Genomic DNA, 18,088 nt, shown 5'->3' on the forward strand with positions numbered 1-18,088 from the left:
TGTGTGTGCGTGTGTGTGTGCGTGCGTGTGTGCGTGTGCGTGCGCGCGTGTGTGCATGCTAGGTCATTAGAAAGAATGTCATTGTTTTTACATAACAATAGAGTATATTCTGTGTACCATGTGTTGTTTGACAGTCATGTTAAAGCAGCTTCATGTAATTCGAGGGGAGGCATCTTATTTTCTTCGAAAAGGGGGAACATTGTTCCTCAGGTGACAACACTTCTCTTTCTTTATATTTCAACTTTCTGTTTTTGTTGTTCTGGTCTAATATTGAGTAACTTACCTCACTGTTTATGGGGAGAACAAAGCATTGCCCCTTCTTCTCTAGGTGGCTATCTTCCTCCAGAAGAAATAAAAGAAAGATTTGACAGCAACTGTATTACACCAGTAAGTAGTCTCATACTTTGCTAGCTATTGCTAACTCTTAAATGATAGGTTAATTTATTTTTTTCTATCATTTTAGGGAACTGAGTTCATGGACAATCTTGCTAAATGCCTTCGCTATTACATAGCTGATCGTTTAAATAATGACCCTGGGTGGAAAAATTTGACAGTAAGTTTCACATTTTGGTACTTCAAAAAGATGAGGGTGACAATTTGAGTCATGTCAAAGTCATGTCCTTTGATAGGACTGATATTATTTGTCTTTTTCTCCACCCATGAAATGCTGGTTGACTGTTAGAGGAAAGAGAAGCTTCTAGGGTTATTAGAGATGGGGTGCCTTGCATGGTCCAGTAACTGGCAGCCGAATTTTCTCTCAGTGCCAATTTTGTCCTCTTACCGTCGCTGTGAAGCCATAAGATGGGACTCATGATTTAAAATACATATATATGAAAGTAATTTCTGTTGTTAGAAATCAGAATACAGCAGGATAAAAGTCATGGGGCTGCCTTTAAAGAATGGCTGTGTGCTCCTGAGTATTTAAGTAAAATTTAAGCAAAATGTTTATATAACCTTGGGTTCATAAGCCTGTTTCCCTGTTAATTAGAATGGGTATCTCTTACCAATTACTTTCAGGGCTTGTGTGGCTCAGTGCTGTATGCTTGAGTAGCAGCGAAGAGTAGAAACTTGTGAACTGATCTGTTTTTCTAATGGCTAAGTTTGACCCCAAAATTTCATTTTTTCTGTTTCAAGTAGTCAGTTAACTAGTGAAATAATTTTGATGTCTAACACACACCTTATTAAGAAAAATTTCCAATTAGTAACACTATTTTAATAGAATTATCCCAGTTTATTTAAAATGTTCAGTTCTGTTGATTTTTGAGCTTGAAAACTGGGAATGAACTAAAAATGTTTAAACTGTTTTTTATAGGTTATTTTATCTGATGCTAGTGCTCCTGGTGAAGGGGAACATAAAATCATGGATTATATTAGAAGACAAAGAGGTAAAATTCATATATAAATAGTTGATTATATGTTCTATTAAAAAAAAAAAGACAAGCCATTGTGTAGAAAATGTTTGGTAAAATGTGATATTCCTGTAGTATGAAATCTGTTTACATAAGTATATATTTCCCTTTTCTCTAGCCCAGCCTAACCATGACCCAAACACTCATCACTGCTTATGTGGAGCAGATGGTAAGTTTCTTCTCCAGGATCCGAATCTCTTGGGTTAAACAGTAACGAGTCCATGGATTGGTGTGTAGTAATGAATTATTCATGGCTGCCTGGAAATTCTAAAATGCCATGCTTATTTTATGTTTGAGAAAGAACTAGTATGGAGTTATTTAATCTGTGGTTAATATTCACCTATCCTGATTTTTTATTTTTATTCTTTTTTCAACTTTTTAATATGGTCGTATATCTTTAAAATGGAAAGTTTCCAGGTGTTGACTTCTGAGTGGTAGTTACACTCTAGGCCCATGTTTCTGGAGGTCCTGTTCTTGGCCACTAGGAAGTTTTAGGCTTTTCAGCTTTGCTCTCTGTGTGATCCTTTGGGCTTTTCTTTGCCTTGCTGTCTTGTGTTATGATATCTTGCCTTTGGTTACAGTAAGGGTCTTCTGGAAATGCTCACTGTTTGGTATTTTGTTGTTGTTGATTGATAGCTGATCTCATTATGCTTGGCCTTGCTACACATGAGCCCAACTTTACCATTATCAGAGAAGAATTCAAACCAAACAAACCCAAACCCTGTGGTCTTTGTAATCAATTTGGACATGATGTCAAGGACTGTGAAGGTTTGCCAAGAGAAAAGAAGGGAAAGGTAAGAATTTCAGGATGGTAGTAGCCTCATTTAATATTTTTCAGTTTTATTTTTGTGATCAAACATACATAACAAACTACCACTTTTTAGCCATGTTTAAATGTGCAGTTCAATGGCATTAAGTATATAAATGCCTCATTTTAAAAATAGATAAAAAGAAGACTGGTTGGTTTGATTTTTTTTATCTACTTGCTCTGTTACCCCTCATAGAGATGTATCTTTCCAAACTCCATAAACACACATTCACAACCTTGCATGCAGTCAGATTCTTTCTCCTCCCTGCTTTCCTAGCACAGCTTACATCTACATGAGGCTGAGGTCTCATAGGTAATAATGCCCATTGTATGTGATTTGTTTGGTTATTCTTCTTAAAAGGAACTGTAAATCAAGTACATTAAACTTCTTGATATCTTTGAGTAACTCCTAGTTTCTCCCTATTATGAGTTCCCTTGGTTATATCCATTTAAACCATTTATATCCATTTTAAAGGATGTCTGTTTTAAGAAGATGGTACCTCTTTAAAAGACGTGTTGAGTGAAAACTGGTAAAAAGTATACATATTCACAGAGAAGGGTGAGGCATGTACATTAAAATGTTAATGTTGGTTGGGTGTAGGTCAGGGTTTGGCACACTACACCTCTCCAGGTCCGACCTATGAGTTAAGAGGGTGTTTTGTTTTTAAAGGGTTGTAAAAATAAAACAAACCATGAAAGAATATGCAACAGAAACCATACATGTCTCCCCCCATAGGCTAAAATATTTAGTGTCTTGCCCTCTGTTAAAAACGAGTGTGTGCTCAGTCAGTGTCTCAGTGGTAAAGAATCTGCCTGCCAGTGTAGACCCGCAGGAGACATGGGTTCAATCCCTGGGTCGGGAGGGTCATCTAGAGGAGGAAATGGCAGTCCACTTCAGTGTTCTTGCCTGGGAAATCCCATGGACAAAGGAGCTAGTAAGCCCCATGGGGTCACAAAAGACTCAGACACGACTATGCATCTGAACACTCAGCCCCTGGTCTAGGTGTGATTGAGATTGTGGGTAATTTTTATTTTTAAAATGGTTTGGTAAATTCTGCTCTTATTTAATACTTGTAATGTTAAAATGGGTCTTCCTTTAGAAAAAGCTGTGCTATTTGTTTGAATGAAGAAAGTTCCAAGATTCAGAGTAGATACGTTGAGTCTTCACCCCCTTTCTTACAGCACGATGAACTGGCAGACAGCCTTCCTTGTGCAGAAGGAGAGTTTATCTTCCTTCGTCTCAGCATTCTCCGTGAGGTATGTGGCAGTGACCGTTGGCATCGGTGCGCTAATAGTAAGCCAACTGCTATTTGATGGCTTTAATAACAGCATTCCTTTTTGGTCGCAGTATTTGGAAAGAGAGCTCACCATGGCCAGCCTGCCGTTCACGTTTGACGTCGAGAGGAGCATTGACGACTGGGTCTTCATGTGCTTCTTTGTGGGAAACGACTTCCTTCCTCACCTGCCATCCTTAGAGATTAGGTGTGTGCGTGTGAGCTTGTGTCTTCAAGCTCCTGTTTAGCCCTCTGGCCTCTCCATGCAGTCTGGTCCTAATGCTTGATGTTTGTTTCCTGGTGGCAGGGAAGGTGCCATTGACCGCTTGGTTAACATATACAAAAATGTGGTACACAAAACCGGGGTAAGTTCACTCTTGAATAATTTCAAAACAGAAGTGTTTGCTTTTGTAAGAAGGTCATTTTACATGTATTTTATCACTTACAGGGTTACCTTACAGAAAGTGGTTATGTCAATCTGCAGAGAGTACAGATGATCATGTTAGCAGTTGGTGAAGTTGAGGATAGCATTTTTAAAAAAAGAAAGGATGATGAGGTAAAGTGTTTCTCTTGCAGTAGCTCAATTGCTCCTGTCTCTCATAGGCTGTGATGATCCTGTGATTGTCCTCTTAACCTCTCTGAGTGCGCTGTTAAATCAATGTAGTGTATCAAATACCAGTGTGATCACGAGTGGTCAGTGCTCTGACGATTTTATAAAGGCTGTGATGCTTGCTGTGTGGAATTATGTATTGCACCCTGTGTGAGTTGCTTTGTACCTTCTCTCTTTTTAATCTCAAGTAAGATATAAATCCAAATACCTGCCTAATCAGTGGGCCGTGAAATGAGGGTTCCAAAGCTAGAAGAATGCTGGAATTGAACTGCTGGCTGCCGTGTTTTATAGGCACTGTGTATGCTCTGGACTTTGCAACTCTGTACTCTGGTGCCAGAATATAGGGGATCTGGGATGGATTGACTGCATTGGCTGAGGTAGAGGGTTGCAGCTGGTGTAAGGAATGTGGGCGTAAAAGAAGGAAATAAAGTCACAGAGCATTTTGGAATTAGTTACGTGTGATAGGGTGAGTCTTAGCATGGGCAGTGGGGAGTTTGCTGGAGCCATTCACCCAGGTAGTGAGCCCCCAGGGGGTGGAGATAAGGTCGAAATGCGTTGCGTTTTGGAGGTGCTGCGATTGAGGGGTCACAGGACACCAGAGAGGAGAAGTCTGTGAAACCAGTCGGATGGATCCATGTGGAGCTCAGGTCAGAAGTCCTTCAGAAGGAGATTTGAGAACCATGAGCAGATGGGAGATCGTTCCTGTCTTGAGCAGAAACTTGACATCCCTGGGAGCTTATAAAGTGGGAAAGTGCCTCCATCAGGGGTCTCTGGGAGTGTGAAGGTTTCAGGAGAAGGTAAGGCTGGGGGAGGAAGCCCCTGGAGAGAGGCGAAGCTGTTGGTGCTACCTCAGGTTGTCAGAGTGGGATGGATGGGCCCCTGGTCCTCAGGCTAGAGGGAGGGGCCGCAGCCTGGAGCAGAGTGGGCTGGAGGGAGGCCACCAGTGGGTGAGAGGAACAAAAAGGAAGCGGAGGAGACCCTTCAGCTTCTTAGTGTTACAGATCTTTATGAGCAGATTGCAACATAATATCGATTCATAACTTCCTGATCTCCTTAAAGATTAAGACATGTTATTGTATCTGACAAAATTTTGTGTTTTCCTCAGCTTTGCGTTACTCTAGCTAATGGCCTCTTCTTTAGAAGCATGGGTACCATTTTGTATAACAGTGGGTGGACTGTAGGCATTTTTTCAAAGCCTTTGGTACTTGGTAATCTTCACATGTAAAATTCAGACAGCAGAACTCACTCACTGTGAGGTATGACACACCCACCAGAACAGCCACTTGTAACGAGTCTTAACTGTCACGGCGGCTCCGCTTGCACTGCTGCTGTTCAAGCTGAAGAAATAAACGACACACATTGTGTGTTACTGTATAAAATCGCGTGTTAGAAAGGTCTTTTCCTGTGACTTTAGCAGACTCTGCAGTGTTAAATATTGATGGTACTTGGCATTAGACTGGGATGTGTAGGATTTGATAGAAACCAAAGTGCTTCAGGCTTCAGTAAGTCATATAGTTTCCAGCTGGCCTGGCAGAGAGGGCGTTTGACAGCTCTGGGTCTTTGTTGGTGTCCGTGACTTGTTATGTTTTTTGGCATGGTTGGGCATTGTATTGGACAAATTTATGAACGCTCAGAAATTCAACATAAAAGTATCTGGGTGTATATATTTTCCAGGAACGTGTGTCCATGGCTTTTGACAGATTTCCAAAGGAATTCATAACACAGAAAAAGATGAAATATCAGTAAGGTCCTGTCCAGGTAGATTTGATCTGCTTATGTAGCTGCCTCCCTTAAAAAGAGCAAAATAGTAGAATGGGAGTCTATCGATATTTGTTATTAAAATTGAACAGTTAGGTCAGAAATGTCTTTTTTATTAGCTTTGATTTTTGCCTTTTATCTTGCAAATGTTCATTTATTCAGCACACATTTCCTGTTTACAACGTGCCAGATAGTATTCGTATTCTGAGGGTTAGTGATACAACAAAAAAACAAAATAAAAAATAGATGGAACTTCTGAGCTCGTAGAACTGACATTCTTCTGGGGGAGATGGATAATTAAGACAAAGCTGAAGTGTAGTATGCAGGGTGTGAGAGAGTGACACGTGCCGTGAAGGAAGTTAAAGCAGGGGACGAAGTGTCTGAGGAGGTCGCAGCCCAAGGAAAGGTGGCTGGAGAAGGCCTTGCTGATGTCAGGGAGTGGACCATGCAGATATTTTCAGGAAGAGCGCTGCAGACGCAGGGAATCACCCACCAAAAGGCTCTGGTCTGGAGCACTTATGGGATGTTGAGAACAGCGAGGAGCCTGTGTGGGAGCAGAGGATGCAAAGGGAAGGAAATAAAAGAGGTCAGAAAGGTGGTGGATGTGGTAAAACCCTCTCGATCATGAGCAGGACTTCAGCTCTCAGTCTGCATCACTGAAGCATAGAAGTGACAAAGTCTGACACGAACTAGGAAACATTAGCTCGAGCTGCTGTGTGGAGGCAGAGACAGAAGCATCAAGCCCAATTAAGAGGCTCCTCTGCAGTATGCTACGGGAGCCAGCATGGTGGCAGTGAAGGTGGTAATAGATGGTTGGATTTGGGATAGGCTTTGAAGCTAGAACCAGTGGGATCAGCTAAGGGATTAAATCCTAGGTGTGAGAGAAGGAAAGGTATCAAGCATGACTCCAAGGCACTTTTTTCTGAACAACCGAAAAATGGTCTGGTCTGAGTAGCTGTGAAGAGAAGACTGGGAAATGCAGAGATGGGGGTGGCGATTCTGTTTTGGACATGTCAAGGTTGAGACACATAGGTGGGGGTGTTGAGTTGGGAGAGGCTCTGGTTGGAGACTCATGAGACTAGGTGATTATTGTTATGAGAACAGAGAAGTGGGGAGGTCCAGGTGTTGGGCCCAGGGGAGCAGCAGCTTTCAGAGGGTGGAAGGAGGGCTGAGTGAAGGCAGCAGTAGGAGTGAAAGAACAGGTGAGTGTGGTGTCCTGGCAGCGAGGTGAAGAGCGTGGTTTCAGAAGGAGGAGTCACGGCCAGATAAGAGACGGCTCATTAACTCTGCAAGCAGAGCGTGGTTAGGGAAATTGGTGGTGTTCGGATCTTAGGAGGTTTTAAGTGGTCAGTCAGCATGTATCTGGCATTCAGCCCCTCCTGGCAGAAAGTGCCACCTTGTTAAGTGTTCTCTTGGGGTGGCAGTACTGCCTTGGAGGGTGGAAGTGCCAAGAGGAGGGTGATGGTCATTATAATACCTGCTGTGGGCACCTTCGCTGTTGTTTCAATGCCTGGACACTCAGGCATGGGCATGGGAGGGATGCTTTCTGGGGAAGGACACCTTTGAATGACTCGGTTAGTGGGAACAAGGTCGGCTCCAAATCCTGTCTAGTTGAAACCATGGCTAGATTTCAAAAATGAGGGAAGAATCAAGGCAGATTGGACCCTTTCCTGTGAGTTAAACTGACCCAGAATAAGCAGTGCAGACATTTGTCTTTTCTTCCTTCTCTCATTGGGTCTATTTGGTGGTGGTCATTGCGGGGAGCATCTGAGTGGTAGTGTTTGCCTGGAGCCCCACTGTTCTCTTTATCACATGCCACGCATGTGATAGGGTAGGGACTGTCCAGCCCTTCTTAGGTAATAGAGGCTCATTATTAAATTGTCCTGTTGAATTTTTAAAATTTTCATCTTGATTATGGACTATATTCAGCTACAACTTAAAGAATTGTTTTCTTACTTATGTGTATCTTCTTTATACTGCCAGCCTATTCACTCCAGGGTAAAACCAAGGGTCTTTGTCATGACTCTTACCTTCTTCCCTGAAATGATATTAAAAACTATCTGAAAAAAAATTAAGAGGAACCATTTAAATCGTATATAAACCCATTTTAGAATGCCCTCTAGCCATGTACGGTTCTGGTAAGCAGCACTTTGAACATGCAGTCTATTGCCTAGTTTCATTATGTACCTAGGTTTTTGGGGTCTTCCTTTAAAACTTTAATTGTCTCTCGAATCATTCCTGGTAATGTTTAACTCTTACATTTTTGTGTAATTATTTGACAGAATATGTGGATTTTATACTTTTAGGACAGTTTTAGAAGACGACAGAAAGAAAAAAGAAAGAGAATGAAGGTGAGTTTTAACTCATGAGACTGGCAGTGCTATAAGTTTACAATTTGGGAGGAAGGTGTTCATTACAGTAGCTTTTTATTTTTTACCCAGTAGGATCTGGTTAGAGACATGGTACCCACCCAACTGCCTTCCTGCCTGGTATTGATTTTAAAGGAGTCCTATCTAAGCTCTGTCTCGAGTCTGAAGGGAATACTTGATGGGCAGGAGGGGCAGGTGGTACTTAGTTATTTGAGTTTTTTACAATAATCAGTTATTATTATTGTTTTTTTTTTGAATAAAAGCAGTCAACCTTTGGTACCCCTTGAAGTCACTATGCTCTGTCTTTTAACTTCGTCAGGTTAATCTTCCTGGAATAGGATGCATGCATGCTCAGTTGCATCCGATTTTTTTGCAGCTCTGTGGATTGTAACCACCAGGCTCCTCTTTCCATGGGATTTTCCAGGCAAGAGTGCTGGACTGGGTCGCCATTCCTTTCTCCAGGGGATCTTCTTGACCCAGGGATCGAACTCACATCTCTTGCCTGGCGAGTGGATTCTTTACTGCTGTGCCATCTGGGAAGCCCGCAGAATAGGATAGCTACCTGCAGTTTTGTTGTTTCTCTGCTCAGAAATCAGCAGTGACTCTTTAGTCCCCCTCAGAGTCCATTCTCAGTCTGGCTTGCAGAGTGCACTGGCGTCTGGTCAAGTTCCTGCTGCCAGCTCCTCCCTTCCTGTCGTCTCAACATCCTCTAAACAAGCCAGGCTGCCCCTGCCCCAAGCCTGGCCCCTGTTGGCTCGTCCAAAGGTTCCTCCTCCTATCTGTGCACACTTCACCTTCTTTCTCCATGGCTTCCCTTGCTGCCTGGCTGGTGCCTGGGTTGAGCAGGCCTTTCCTTTACCTCTTGTGATTCTTGTCATCCTTCCTAGATTCTAAACTCAATTGAGTTGAGGGACTGCCTTTTATTTTCAGATTTTATTGGGTTTGATCAATTTCAGGAACCTAGAAAGGAGAAGAGTAATTTATTGCTGAATTAGTTCCAAACAACTTAGATCTGGGGAGAAGCCTGTTTGGTTACTGCTTTCTATTTTCTTAATTTTTTAAATTGAGGTATAGTTGATAACTGAAGAAGGGAAAGGCTTACCCACTCCAATTTTCTGGCCTGGAGAATTCCATAGACTGTATAGTCCATGGGGTCACAAAGAGTTGGACACGACTAGGTGACTTTCACTCACTCATTCATAGTTGATATACAATATTATGTAAGTTTCAGGTGTACAGCATAATGATTCACAGTTTTTAAAGGTTATAATCTATTTACAGTTATTATAAAATGTTGGCTGTGTTCCCTGTGGTGTACAGTATATCCTTGCAGCTTATTTATTCTATCCATAATAGTCCATACTCTGTATGATTATTTTCTTTCAGTCAGTATTTGTTTTTAAAACATCTGTCAGTCATAGCTGTCATCTATTATAGCTGTTGTCATAGCTCTGATTGGCAATAAAGAGTTAAATTCTAGCAAGATGAAGAGTGAATAAAAGCTGTATTTTCTAAGTACAAATCAAACTCTTGACTTTTTTTTTAACCATTAAGGTAAAATGTTAATGTTATTTGTTATTTTTATTCGACTAGAATTATGTCTTGAACGTGTAGAGAAATTGTAAGTAAGTGTAGTAGAACAGCCTGAGACTTGAATAGTTCCATAGAGTGGAACTGAATGTGATGATGGCTATTCTCAAACGTCACATGTATGTACCAGAACAATGAATTATATGTACTTTTAGAGCAGAGTTGCTATCAGACTGTTTACAGGGTGAGTTACCATCATATCAAAGTGTAAACAACCCTGAATGTTAACAGAACATTTCATCTTTTACATGCTTATAGTGGGGTCTCTTTCCATTGCCCTCTTTTTTTCCCTGTCATGCAGTTGTGTTGTGGTTTCATTTTAATTTCTACATTCGTTTGTCTTCATTTATTTTAGAGAGATCAACCATCTTTCTCTCCTGGTGGAATATTAACCCCTCATGCGCTTGGTTCAAGAAGCTCACCAGGATCTCAAGTGGCCAGTAATCCAAGACAAGCAGCTTATGAAATGAGGATGCAGAATAATTTGGTATGGGACTCACTTTTCATGTAGCGTGAAAGGGTGGTGGCTTACCAGGTGCCCCTTGTAGTTGTGTATGGATTTGATCATGTAGCCTGGAGGTGTTTTTTGTTTTACAGCTTTTCTCAATGTCTTTTGCCTTGGGATATTTTTATTTCTGTTAAATCTGCCTTTATCAATATGAAATGATCTAAATGTGAATATGAAATATGAAAACACCTAAATGATGTGAAAGGAACGAAAATGCATGTAAATAAGATGGCTTAGTGGCTGCAGTGTTTCTGTAATGAACATGGGCCTCAGTGCTTCCAGCTCCTCCCCAAGGCGTGATGGTGATGGAAGCATGACGGGACATCCACGTCTCATAGCTGGGGCAAGAGAGGAGGGAGGGTTTTGCTACCTAATTTCCCCTTTCTTCCAGGGATCAGTTGTGGGCATTTTATAGAATGGTATTCCTCAGTCTGTTAAGTACAGGTGCTCATTACTGCCTAAACTCTTGCTCTCTGATTCAGTCATGGAATAGATCCAAGTATTTTAAGGTAGCTCTCACTATCGAAATTCTAGTTGGTCCCTGTTTGTAAACTCAGGAACTAAATTGATTTGCCTTGTGATATCCCTCCATGTTTGAACTTTGTAATCCAGACTGCAGGAGCAGATCATCTCAGCTGGCAAGGCTGTACTCTGCCCATTAGCTTTCTGTTGTATTGACAAAAGACCCAAGAGCCCAGGGCACGTGGCAAGACAGCAAGCAGGGATGAGGGAATAGACCATGAGCTAACACAGACAGACAGCAGATGATCGAAGCTATTGCTTATTTCAGTCTAGCAGGCCTGAGAGAAAGAGAACTCTGTACAGGGAAAAAAGATACAGAACTTGTTACTATGATGAATTCAAGGAAATTGTGTAACTTTGGATATTAAAGTTTTAGTATTCCTATTAGTTATCCTGTTGATGTTCAAGTTCTTTATTGTGGGGCAATCCTACATGTGGAAATTTTGCCATGTCAAGAGACTGAATTTATATCCCTATTAATTCACAATGAGAAGTTTTAGGACCTTAGATTTGAAATTGAAGAAATAAGGTTTTGCATCTTCCAAGAGAAGAAGCTTGCCTTACTGTTGTGGGTTTGTTTTTTTTTATTTTTATTTATTTATTTTTTTTAGTATTTTTATTTTATATTGGAGTATAGTTGGTTAACAGTGTGTTGGTTTCTGGTTACATTCAGCTGTACATACATACACATGTATCTGTTCCTTTTGCTCTTTGTTTTCTTGTCTTATTACTTGCACCATTAACAGTGAGCTGCGGAGGGTCAGTGAAAGGGATTGCAGTGAGACTGTTGAGTAGGACAGAAGAAACTGATCTTTGTTGTTGAAGAGCACAGTGGCTACGGTCCCCACAGAGTGGACCTGAACGTGACTGGCAGCACTGTGTTGATGATGGAGTGCTGTTTCTTAACATTAGGGAGGCGTTAGGTCTAAACTCTGTCACCTGTGACACCTGGCCATACAGTATCATGAGTAAAGTTGATATTCTACATTTTAAAACAAAGGGTTATTATATTCTACATTTTAAAACAAACTCCATGTGAAATGTAATTTTGCTTTGTTGTAACGGACTTTCTTAGCCTATGGTTTGAACTGCCTTTATGCTCAGATTTTACAGTTTCATCAAAATAGCCTCCTGAACTTCTCAATTTAAAAAGTTCAATTTACTCAAAATATCTAATAGATTTTCACTAACAAAACCTTTACTGTGAAAACCTTTTCTGCTGCATATGTTTTTGTTCACTTAAAACTAAAGTTGCAGAAGATTTTAATTTTTAGTTAAAGATTAAAGTACTGTAGGGTATGCCTATCCTCATTGAGTTAGGTACATAGAGAAGAGAACACTGAATTTAAACTGGTATCCAAGTCTTTGAAATACTAATGTATATTTTTCTGAGATGACCAATAGATTTTTATTTGTACATTGAATTTTAAAGCAGTGTATGTAAAATATTTTATAATTTAATAGTTACCTGGCTGAGTCTTATTACTAAACTGTTGCTTTCTGGAGTGGTTATACTATGCTAGGTTGAACACATAACATTTAAATTCATTTTCACCTGCTTGGCTATTTTATATGTTGTTAATTTATATATTTATCTTTTCACCCCTTTACAGTTTTGCCGTTTGATTAGTAGAAAGTGACTGTGAATTTGTAAGATCAGGGAATTACCAAAGACAAGAAATATTTAAGTAATAATTTTAAAAATCTATAAAATTCAATTTTTCTTTTGAAGCAGTTTTTGTCCTAAGAACGTTCAAATTCATTTAAGCATAGGAAGCTTGGTACCATATTACTCTTTTTGGGGAGAAGTACAATAGGCCAGAATCAGTCTTTATGCTTTCTAAATATATTCACCATATCTATTTAACAGGTTTAAAAAATAACAGCTTTAAATAAGGTATTACCATGAAGCATGGTGGTAGAAGCAGTGGGATGTAGCTTCTTTTGTGAAAGGAATAATCAAATCCTTCCTCTGTAATGTCATAATTGTCTGCAGAGTCCTTCAGTCTCTCCTAATACGAGTTTCACTTCTGACGGCTCCCCATCTCCGAGAGGAGGAATTAAACGAAAAGTGGAGGACAGTGACAGTGAACCTGAGCCAGAGGATAACGTCAGGTGAGGCCATTTTTGGGTAGCAGTTTGTTAGCAAATTGCTGAAATAGAGGTGGTCTAATTAATGCTATTTAGCTCAAAGAAGCAGTGCCTTCAGTTGCTTGCCTGTGATCTTTTTATCCACCAGTAATTAATGTGGAGGGTTAGGATAGTCAGTAAATTCCAGTGAGATATGTAAGCTATAGCTGTTAAACCTAAGTATCTAGATTAGTATGCGTGCAGGTTCTCATCCTCCAAGCCACTTTTCCTCTGAGACCAGGCGCTAGATAGGCTAGGCATGAGGTGCTTAGCTCTGACTATGTGTTCTGAATGTTACTGTGTGGGGATTAAATTTTCAGGCTGCTTAACCCAGAAAGTTCAGTAACACTTGGATACTTGATATACTTTCCTTTAATCTTCTCAGTTGAAAAGTTTCTTCCTCAGGATGAAATATGCAGAAATCGTTTGGTTAAGAAATAGGTATTTTTTAAAAACCACAGATTTGTATATGCACAGTTCTATTTCATGACAGAGGGGTTTCCCTTTAACTGTATACTTAATATTTATGATGGGAAACTTTGATTCTTTCATTTGTTCAGATCAGAGATTAAATAACCTCTTTTATAATTAAATCTAAGCTTGAATCCTAGACTCCCAAGTGCAAAAGGCCAACAGTCTCAATAAATGTAACTCATTAATAATTTAGCAAAATAATATAGTCCAAAGTTAAGTGAACAATAATGGTCCAAAAGCATGCACAAAAGAAGCTCATGCTTCTTATATAGATTATGGATGGTGTGTTTGTGTTTATGATTAGAAACCTCACAAATGTCATGTGTGGTTCTGCATTTTCCAAACAACCTTTGATGTCGGATACTGCAGTCTGTGATGATGTGTCATCGTACTTTTACCTTACTGAGTTTTTGTCCTCTGCTACTGTAACAATGGATTTTCCTCTTTGAGTGTTTTTTGTCTTACTATGAAGTCATCATGATCTGGCTAGCTTAATAGTAAACTAATTAATGCTAGCTTAATAGTAAACTTGATTTATTTAGTATTTTATTGTTTAATTTTGGTGCTGGGAATAATCATGATGGAAATGCTTCTATCAAGAAATGCTTGGGATTCTTAGCATTTATTTTCTTACTGTCTTTTGTATAATAGTGATAATCTATATCATGAATAGAGATATTTCTCCAGATTGATGTTCTGTGAATCCTTTGTGTAGCTATGAAACCTTTCATAGCTAGAATGGCATATAGTGAAGAACCAGTTACCCCAGGTCGCATTTTGCTGCACAAAATAAATGGAGATCAGGCCCAGCTGCTCACAGACACAGCTCACAGCTCTGACGACTGATGCTCAGACGCTGAGTGTGGCTCCTGAGGAAGGAGCTGGCAGGGCTGCTCCCACTCCCAGGGTGCACCCTGAAAACAAACGGGCTAAATGAGATTCCTACTTTCTGCCTTTTTTAAAAAAAATGAAATCGTCTCTGCTCTTCTTTCACTTAGGGAAAACAGGCATTGATGGAGGTCTTTTGCACAAGCCAAGTAGTGTAAAGTGAACTTTGGAAAGGGCTTACCTGTATTCTGAAACATGACTGCAGTTAATTTGTAAGGTCTGGCACATGGTAGAAAGTGGCCTTACTGTAGAAGCATCTTGAGATCTGTCCTGATGAAAAGAAAAATGATTTTGGCTTCTTTGTGTTCTTTCAAGAAAATGTTTTAATCTCTCAGAGAATGAGAAATCAGTACTTTGTGGTTCTTCTCATTGTATGTTTAGTAATTAATGATAACTTAGTGAATTGATTGGCCTGCTTCTATGTTTTACCAGAACATGCATATATACATATGTACATGTGCGTGCATGTCCTTCCCTTTAACTCTTAGCTTTAAGATGCCCAAGCATAAAGAGTATAGATTAGCTATACCAAGTTTCTGCCTGGTTTCTAGATTATTCTTTTATAAATTGTATTTTACCTTTAAAAGAATTACCCATAGCAAATCTTTTTTTTCAAAGTAGTTTAATTGACTTTCTTTATGCAGTTTAAATATATCCTGATAAACTGAGGAACTTGAACTATATAAAAATATATTCAGTATTTGAATCTTAAAATGTAGTTTTAGAATTATTCCATGGTCCAAAAGCATGTAAAACAGTATAAAAATTCAGGCAAACAAGTGTTATGTATCTGCGCTTAGTCACTCAGTCATACCCAATTCTTTGTGACCCCATGGACTGTAGCCCACCAGCTCCTGTGTCCACGGGGATTCTCCGGGCAGGAATGCTGGAGTGGGTAGCCTATCTCTTCTCCAGGGGAACTTCCTGATCCAGGAATCAAACCAGGGTCTCCTGCACTGCAGGCGGATTCTTTACCAGTTGAGCTACCCAGGAAACCCTGTTACATATCTACTTTAGCATAAGTGATGATCCTTTTTTAAATGTAGTTTTAGAATGATCTTACTGGAATCAGTGTTTTGAATTTTTGATGTTTAACTTCTTTAAGTTGGTAATAAATCCTGTGAAAGTGGAGTTTTTAGAAAATAGTTAAATGAACTGTGTTTGCTAGCGTTACTGCTGAACTCTATTTACATTTCACCTGGACATTAGATATAAGTTGATCGGGGTGATAAATAGGTGTACAGTTACTATATCAGGATAAACTGATCTTGCCTGGTTTGTAGGTTATGGGAAGCTGGTTGGAAACAGCGATACTACAAGAACAAATTTGATGTTGATGCAGCAGATGAAAAATTCCGACGTAAAGTTGTTCAGTCTTACGTTGAAGGACTCTGCTGGGTTCTACGATATTATTACCAGGTACAAAGGATATTTTCCTCTAAATTTCTAGCTGATCATTTTTGAAAGATAATTTTTGTAATAATGTGTGTTATTGAGCCTAGTATTTGTTTCCAAAGCTCATTAATGTGTATTCAGAACTAATTTTTGTTGTTAAAGAATTTCAACATAAAGGAGTGTTGTTGAGTATGCTTTGTCTTGCAAATGACTACAGTTTAGTGTTTTTTTAATTGGAATAAAAAAACAACTGAATAACTAATAGGTAGTCACTAAATGAATTGGAAGAAAAAAAAATAACCGAGCAACTATTAGATGGTCACTAAATTACAGAACAAAAGAGAAAGCCTGGAAAATACTAGTAAGAATTGGAAAGGAATTTGAATGATACCATTTCCTCCATGTAAAGTAATGATGTTACTTGAAGTCTGACTTAAAGCGTTTGGTAATTGGGATGTCAGATTGGTGAGAAGTTAGGTAGACATGGGGGTTGTAACTCATAGTTAGTATCTGGTTTTGTGTTTGTAGAATGAAGAAAGTTCAGTTTGTTGTGATCTGTAATTAGTAGAAAGTAATTTAATGTGTTAAGTATCAACTATAGAATATTTTAATATAGTGTTTTACTCCTACAAAGATTAATTCACCAGGCACAGAGTCAAAATACGTATCATTGAATATTTTTACAAGAAAAAGAAAGTTGTCACTGAAAATCTAGGGAATTCTCAAATGAAGCTTTTGCTGGTTTTGTTGTCAGTCACGGTGATGTCCCTTCTCCATCTGTAGGCTCAGTGTCAGCTACACTTTTGTTCTTCATTTTAACTGGAAGCTCTAGAGTTGTAAAGAAATACCACCAAAGACATTTGAAGGACAAAAATTTCACCAAATTATGTTTGTGAATATAAAATTTGGTATTAACTACTGATTTTAAAGGTGTTTTGCAGTATTTTTTAAAATAAAGGGGCCATTGATATGAAGTGAAAGGTTCAATTGAATCAAAATAACTTTTAAAACTCATGGAAAAATTAATACATGGACTATCTACTAGAAATCATATGTTTTATAAATAGAATATTATAGATTAATAGCCTAATATTTTTTGGTTTTCTGTGTATATCATTAACATAGATTTGTGGCTTTGCTGTTTTGAATGATTCCAGGGCTGTGCGTCCTGGAAGTGGTATTACCCATTCCATTATGCACCATTCGCTTCAGACTTCGAAGGGATTGCAGACATGCCTTCTGATTTTGAGAAGGGTACCAAACCGGTAAGCTGAGCTATTTAGAGCCATAAAATTTGTAGAATTTTGGCTTAGATCAAAATTGTGTGTCATATGTTAAAGTTTTTTGTTTGTTTTGTTTTTAATAGTTTAAACCACTGGAACAACTTATGGGGGTTTTTCCAGCTGCTAGTGGTAACTTTCTACCTCCATCATGGCGGAAGCTCATGAGTGATCCAGTGAGTCTCTCCCTACCACCCCCCCGCAAGTCTTAGACATGTTTATTATTTTGCAAAATAACAAGTGCATTCTATTTCTTCAACCTGCTAAATAAGTAAACTTCTTAATATCTAAATAGTAAACTTAAGAATTGTTCTTGATTCGTGTTGGTGATGGTTTTTTTTTCTTATGATACAGAAACTTTGCTGTCTGGCTTGAGAGAGTAAATGTTTGGAGTTATTCACAAAATTAGCCAAATTTAAATTATTCTATATTATCAACATGTTACTGTATTAATGTTAAATTCAATATGATGTAGCCGATATATTCTGAGATATATTTGCCATGAGTCTTGGTGTTTTGAGTGTATAACTGGGTTTTTGTCATACACTTTACTAACATGAGTCACAGTTGCATTTCATAGTTAAAAGAGTGAAGTACAGAAACAGTGCAAGTATTTGAGTTCTTCTGTACATTTTTCACTACTTTATTAATTTTTTCTGCTTTTCTTGGCTGTCAGTACCCTACTTAGTAAATAAAATGCATTTGTATTTTGAAGAAATTCTTAAAACAGTTATTCTGTTCTCCGCCTACCTGTAAGCCATTATTTTTGTTTGTTCCGGCCTTTGTGGTGGCTGCCAGACCCAAGACTGGCACACCTGGAATCCCCTCCTAGCTAATCTTGTGTGTGAGGAGGAGTGAGGCACAGCTGGGAAACAGGGTTCTCTATAAATTCTTCACTCTACACTGGATCCACAGACATCCACTCTAAAATTCTTCTGTGTTAATATCTTTTATTTTTATCTTTTAAAATTGTTGATTTTTTTCCCCCTGGACCTGCTGTTTAAAGAATACTATTTTAAAAGGAAAGCTTGTTTTCTTATCAGGCATGATAGCATGATCAAAAGGTTTATATC

The 18,088-nt window shown here is 39.0% G+C and overlaps 1 protein-coding gene across 2 annotated transcripts in view; it reads left to right on the plus strand.

The window, feature by feature from the left end:
• Window positions 1–18,088, plus strand: part of XRN2 (5'-3' exoribonuclease 2) — a 66,573-nt gene that overhangs the window by 16,951 nt on the left and 31,534 nt on the right. For both annotated transcript variants that reach the window (XM_018057268.1, XM_018057269.1), the window contains 15 exons: window positions 329–387; window positions 464–553; window positions 1,313–1,385; window positions 1,528–1,578; window positions 2,046–2,203; window positions 3,400–3,474; window positions 3,566–3,699; window positions 3,799–3,856; window positions 3,940–4,047; window positions 8,166–8,210; window positions 10,174–10,305; window positions 12,845–12,963; window positions 15,624–15,759; window positions 16,893–17,000; window positions 17,102–17,191. In XM_018057268.1, coding sequence (XP_017912757.1) covers window positions 329–387; window positions 464–553; window positions 1,313–1,385; window positions 1,528–1,578; window positions 2,046–2,203; window positions 3,400–3,474; window positions 3,566–3,699; window positions 3,799–3,856; window positions 3,940–4,047; window positions 8,166–8,210; window positions 10,174–10,305; window positions 12,845–12,963; window positions 15,624–15,759; window positions 16,893–17,000; window positions 17,102–17,191 — 1,436 coding nt within the window. The remainder of the gene's footprint in view (window positions 1–328; window positions 388–463; window positions 554–1,312; window positions 1,386–1,527; window positions 1,579–2,045; window positions 2,204–3,399; window positions 3,475–3,565; window positions 3,700–3,798; window positions 3,857–3,939; window positions 4,048–8,165; window positions 8,211–10,173; window positions 10,306–12,844; window positions 12,964–15,623; window positions 15,760–16,892; window positions 17,001–17,101; window positions 17,192–18,088) is intronic.

Source organism: Capra hircus, chromosome 13 (assembly GCF_001704415.2).
Source record: "Capra hircus breed San Clemente chromosome 13, ASM170441v1, whole genome shotgun sequence".
In the NCBI taxonomy this organism is placed as follows: domain Eukaryota; kingdom Metazoa; phylum Chordata; class Mammalia; order Artiodactyla; family Bovidae; genus Capra; species Capra hircus.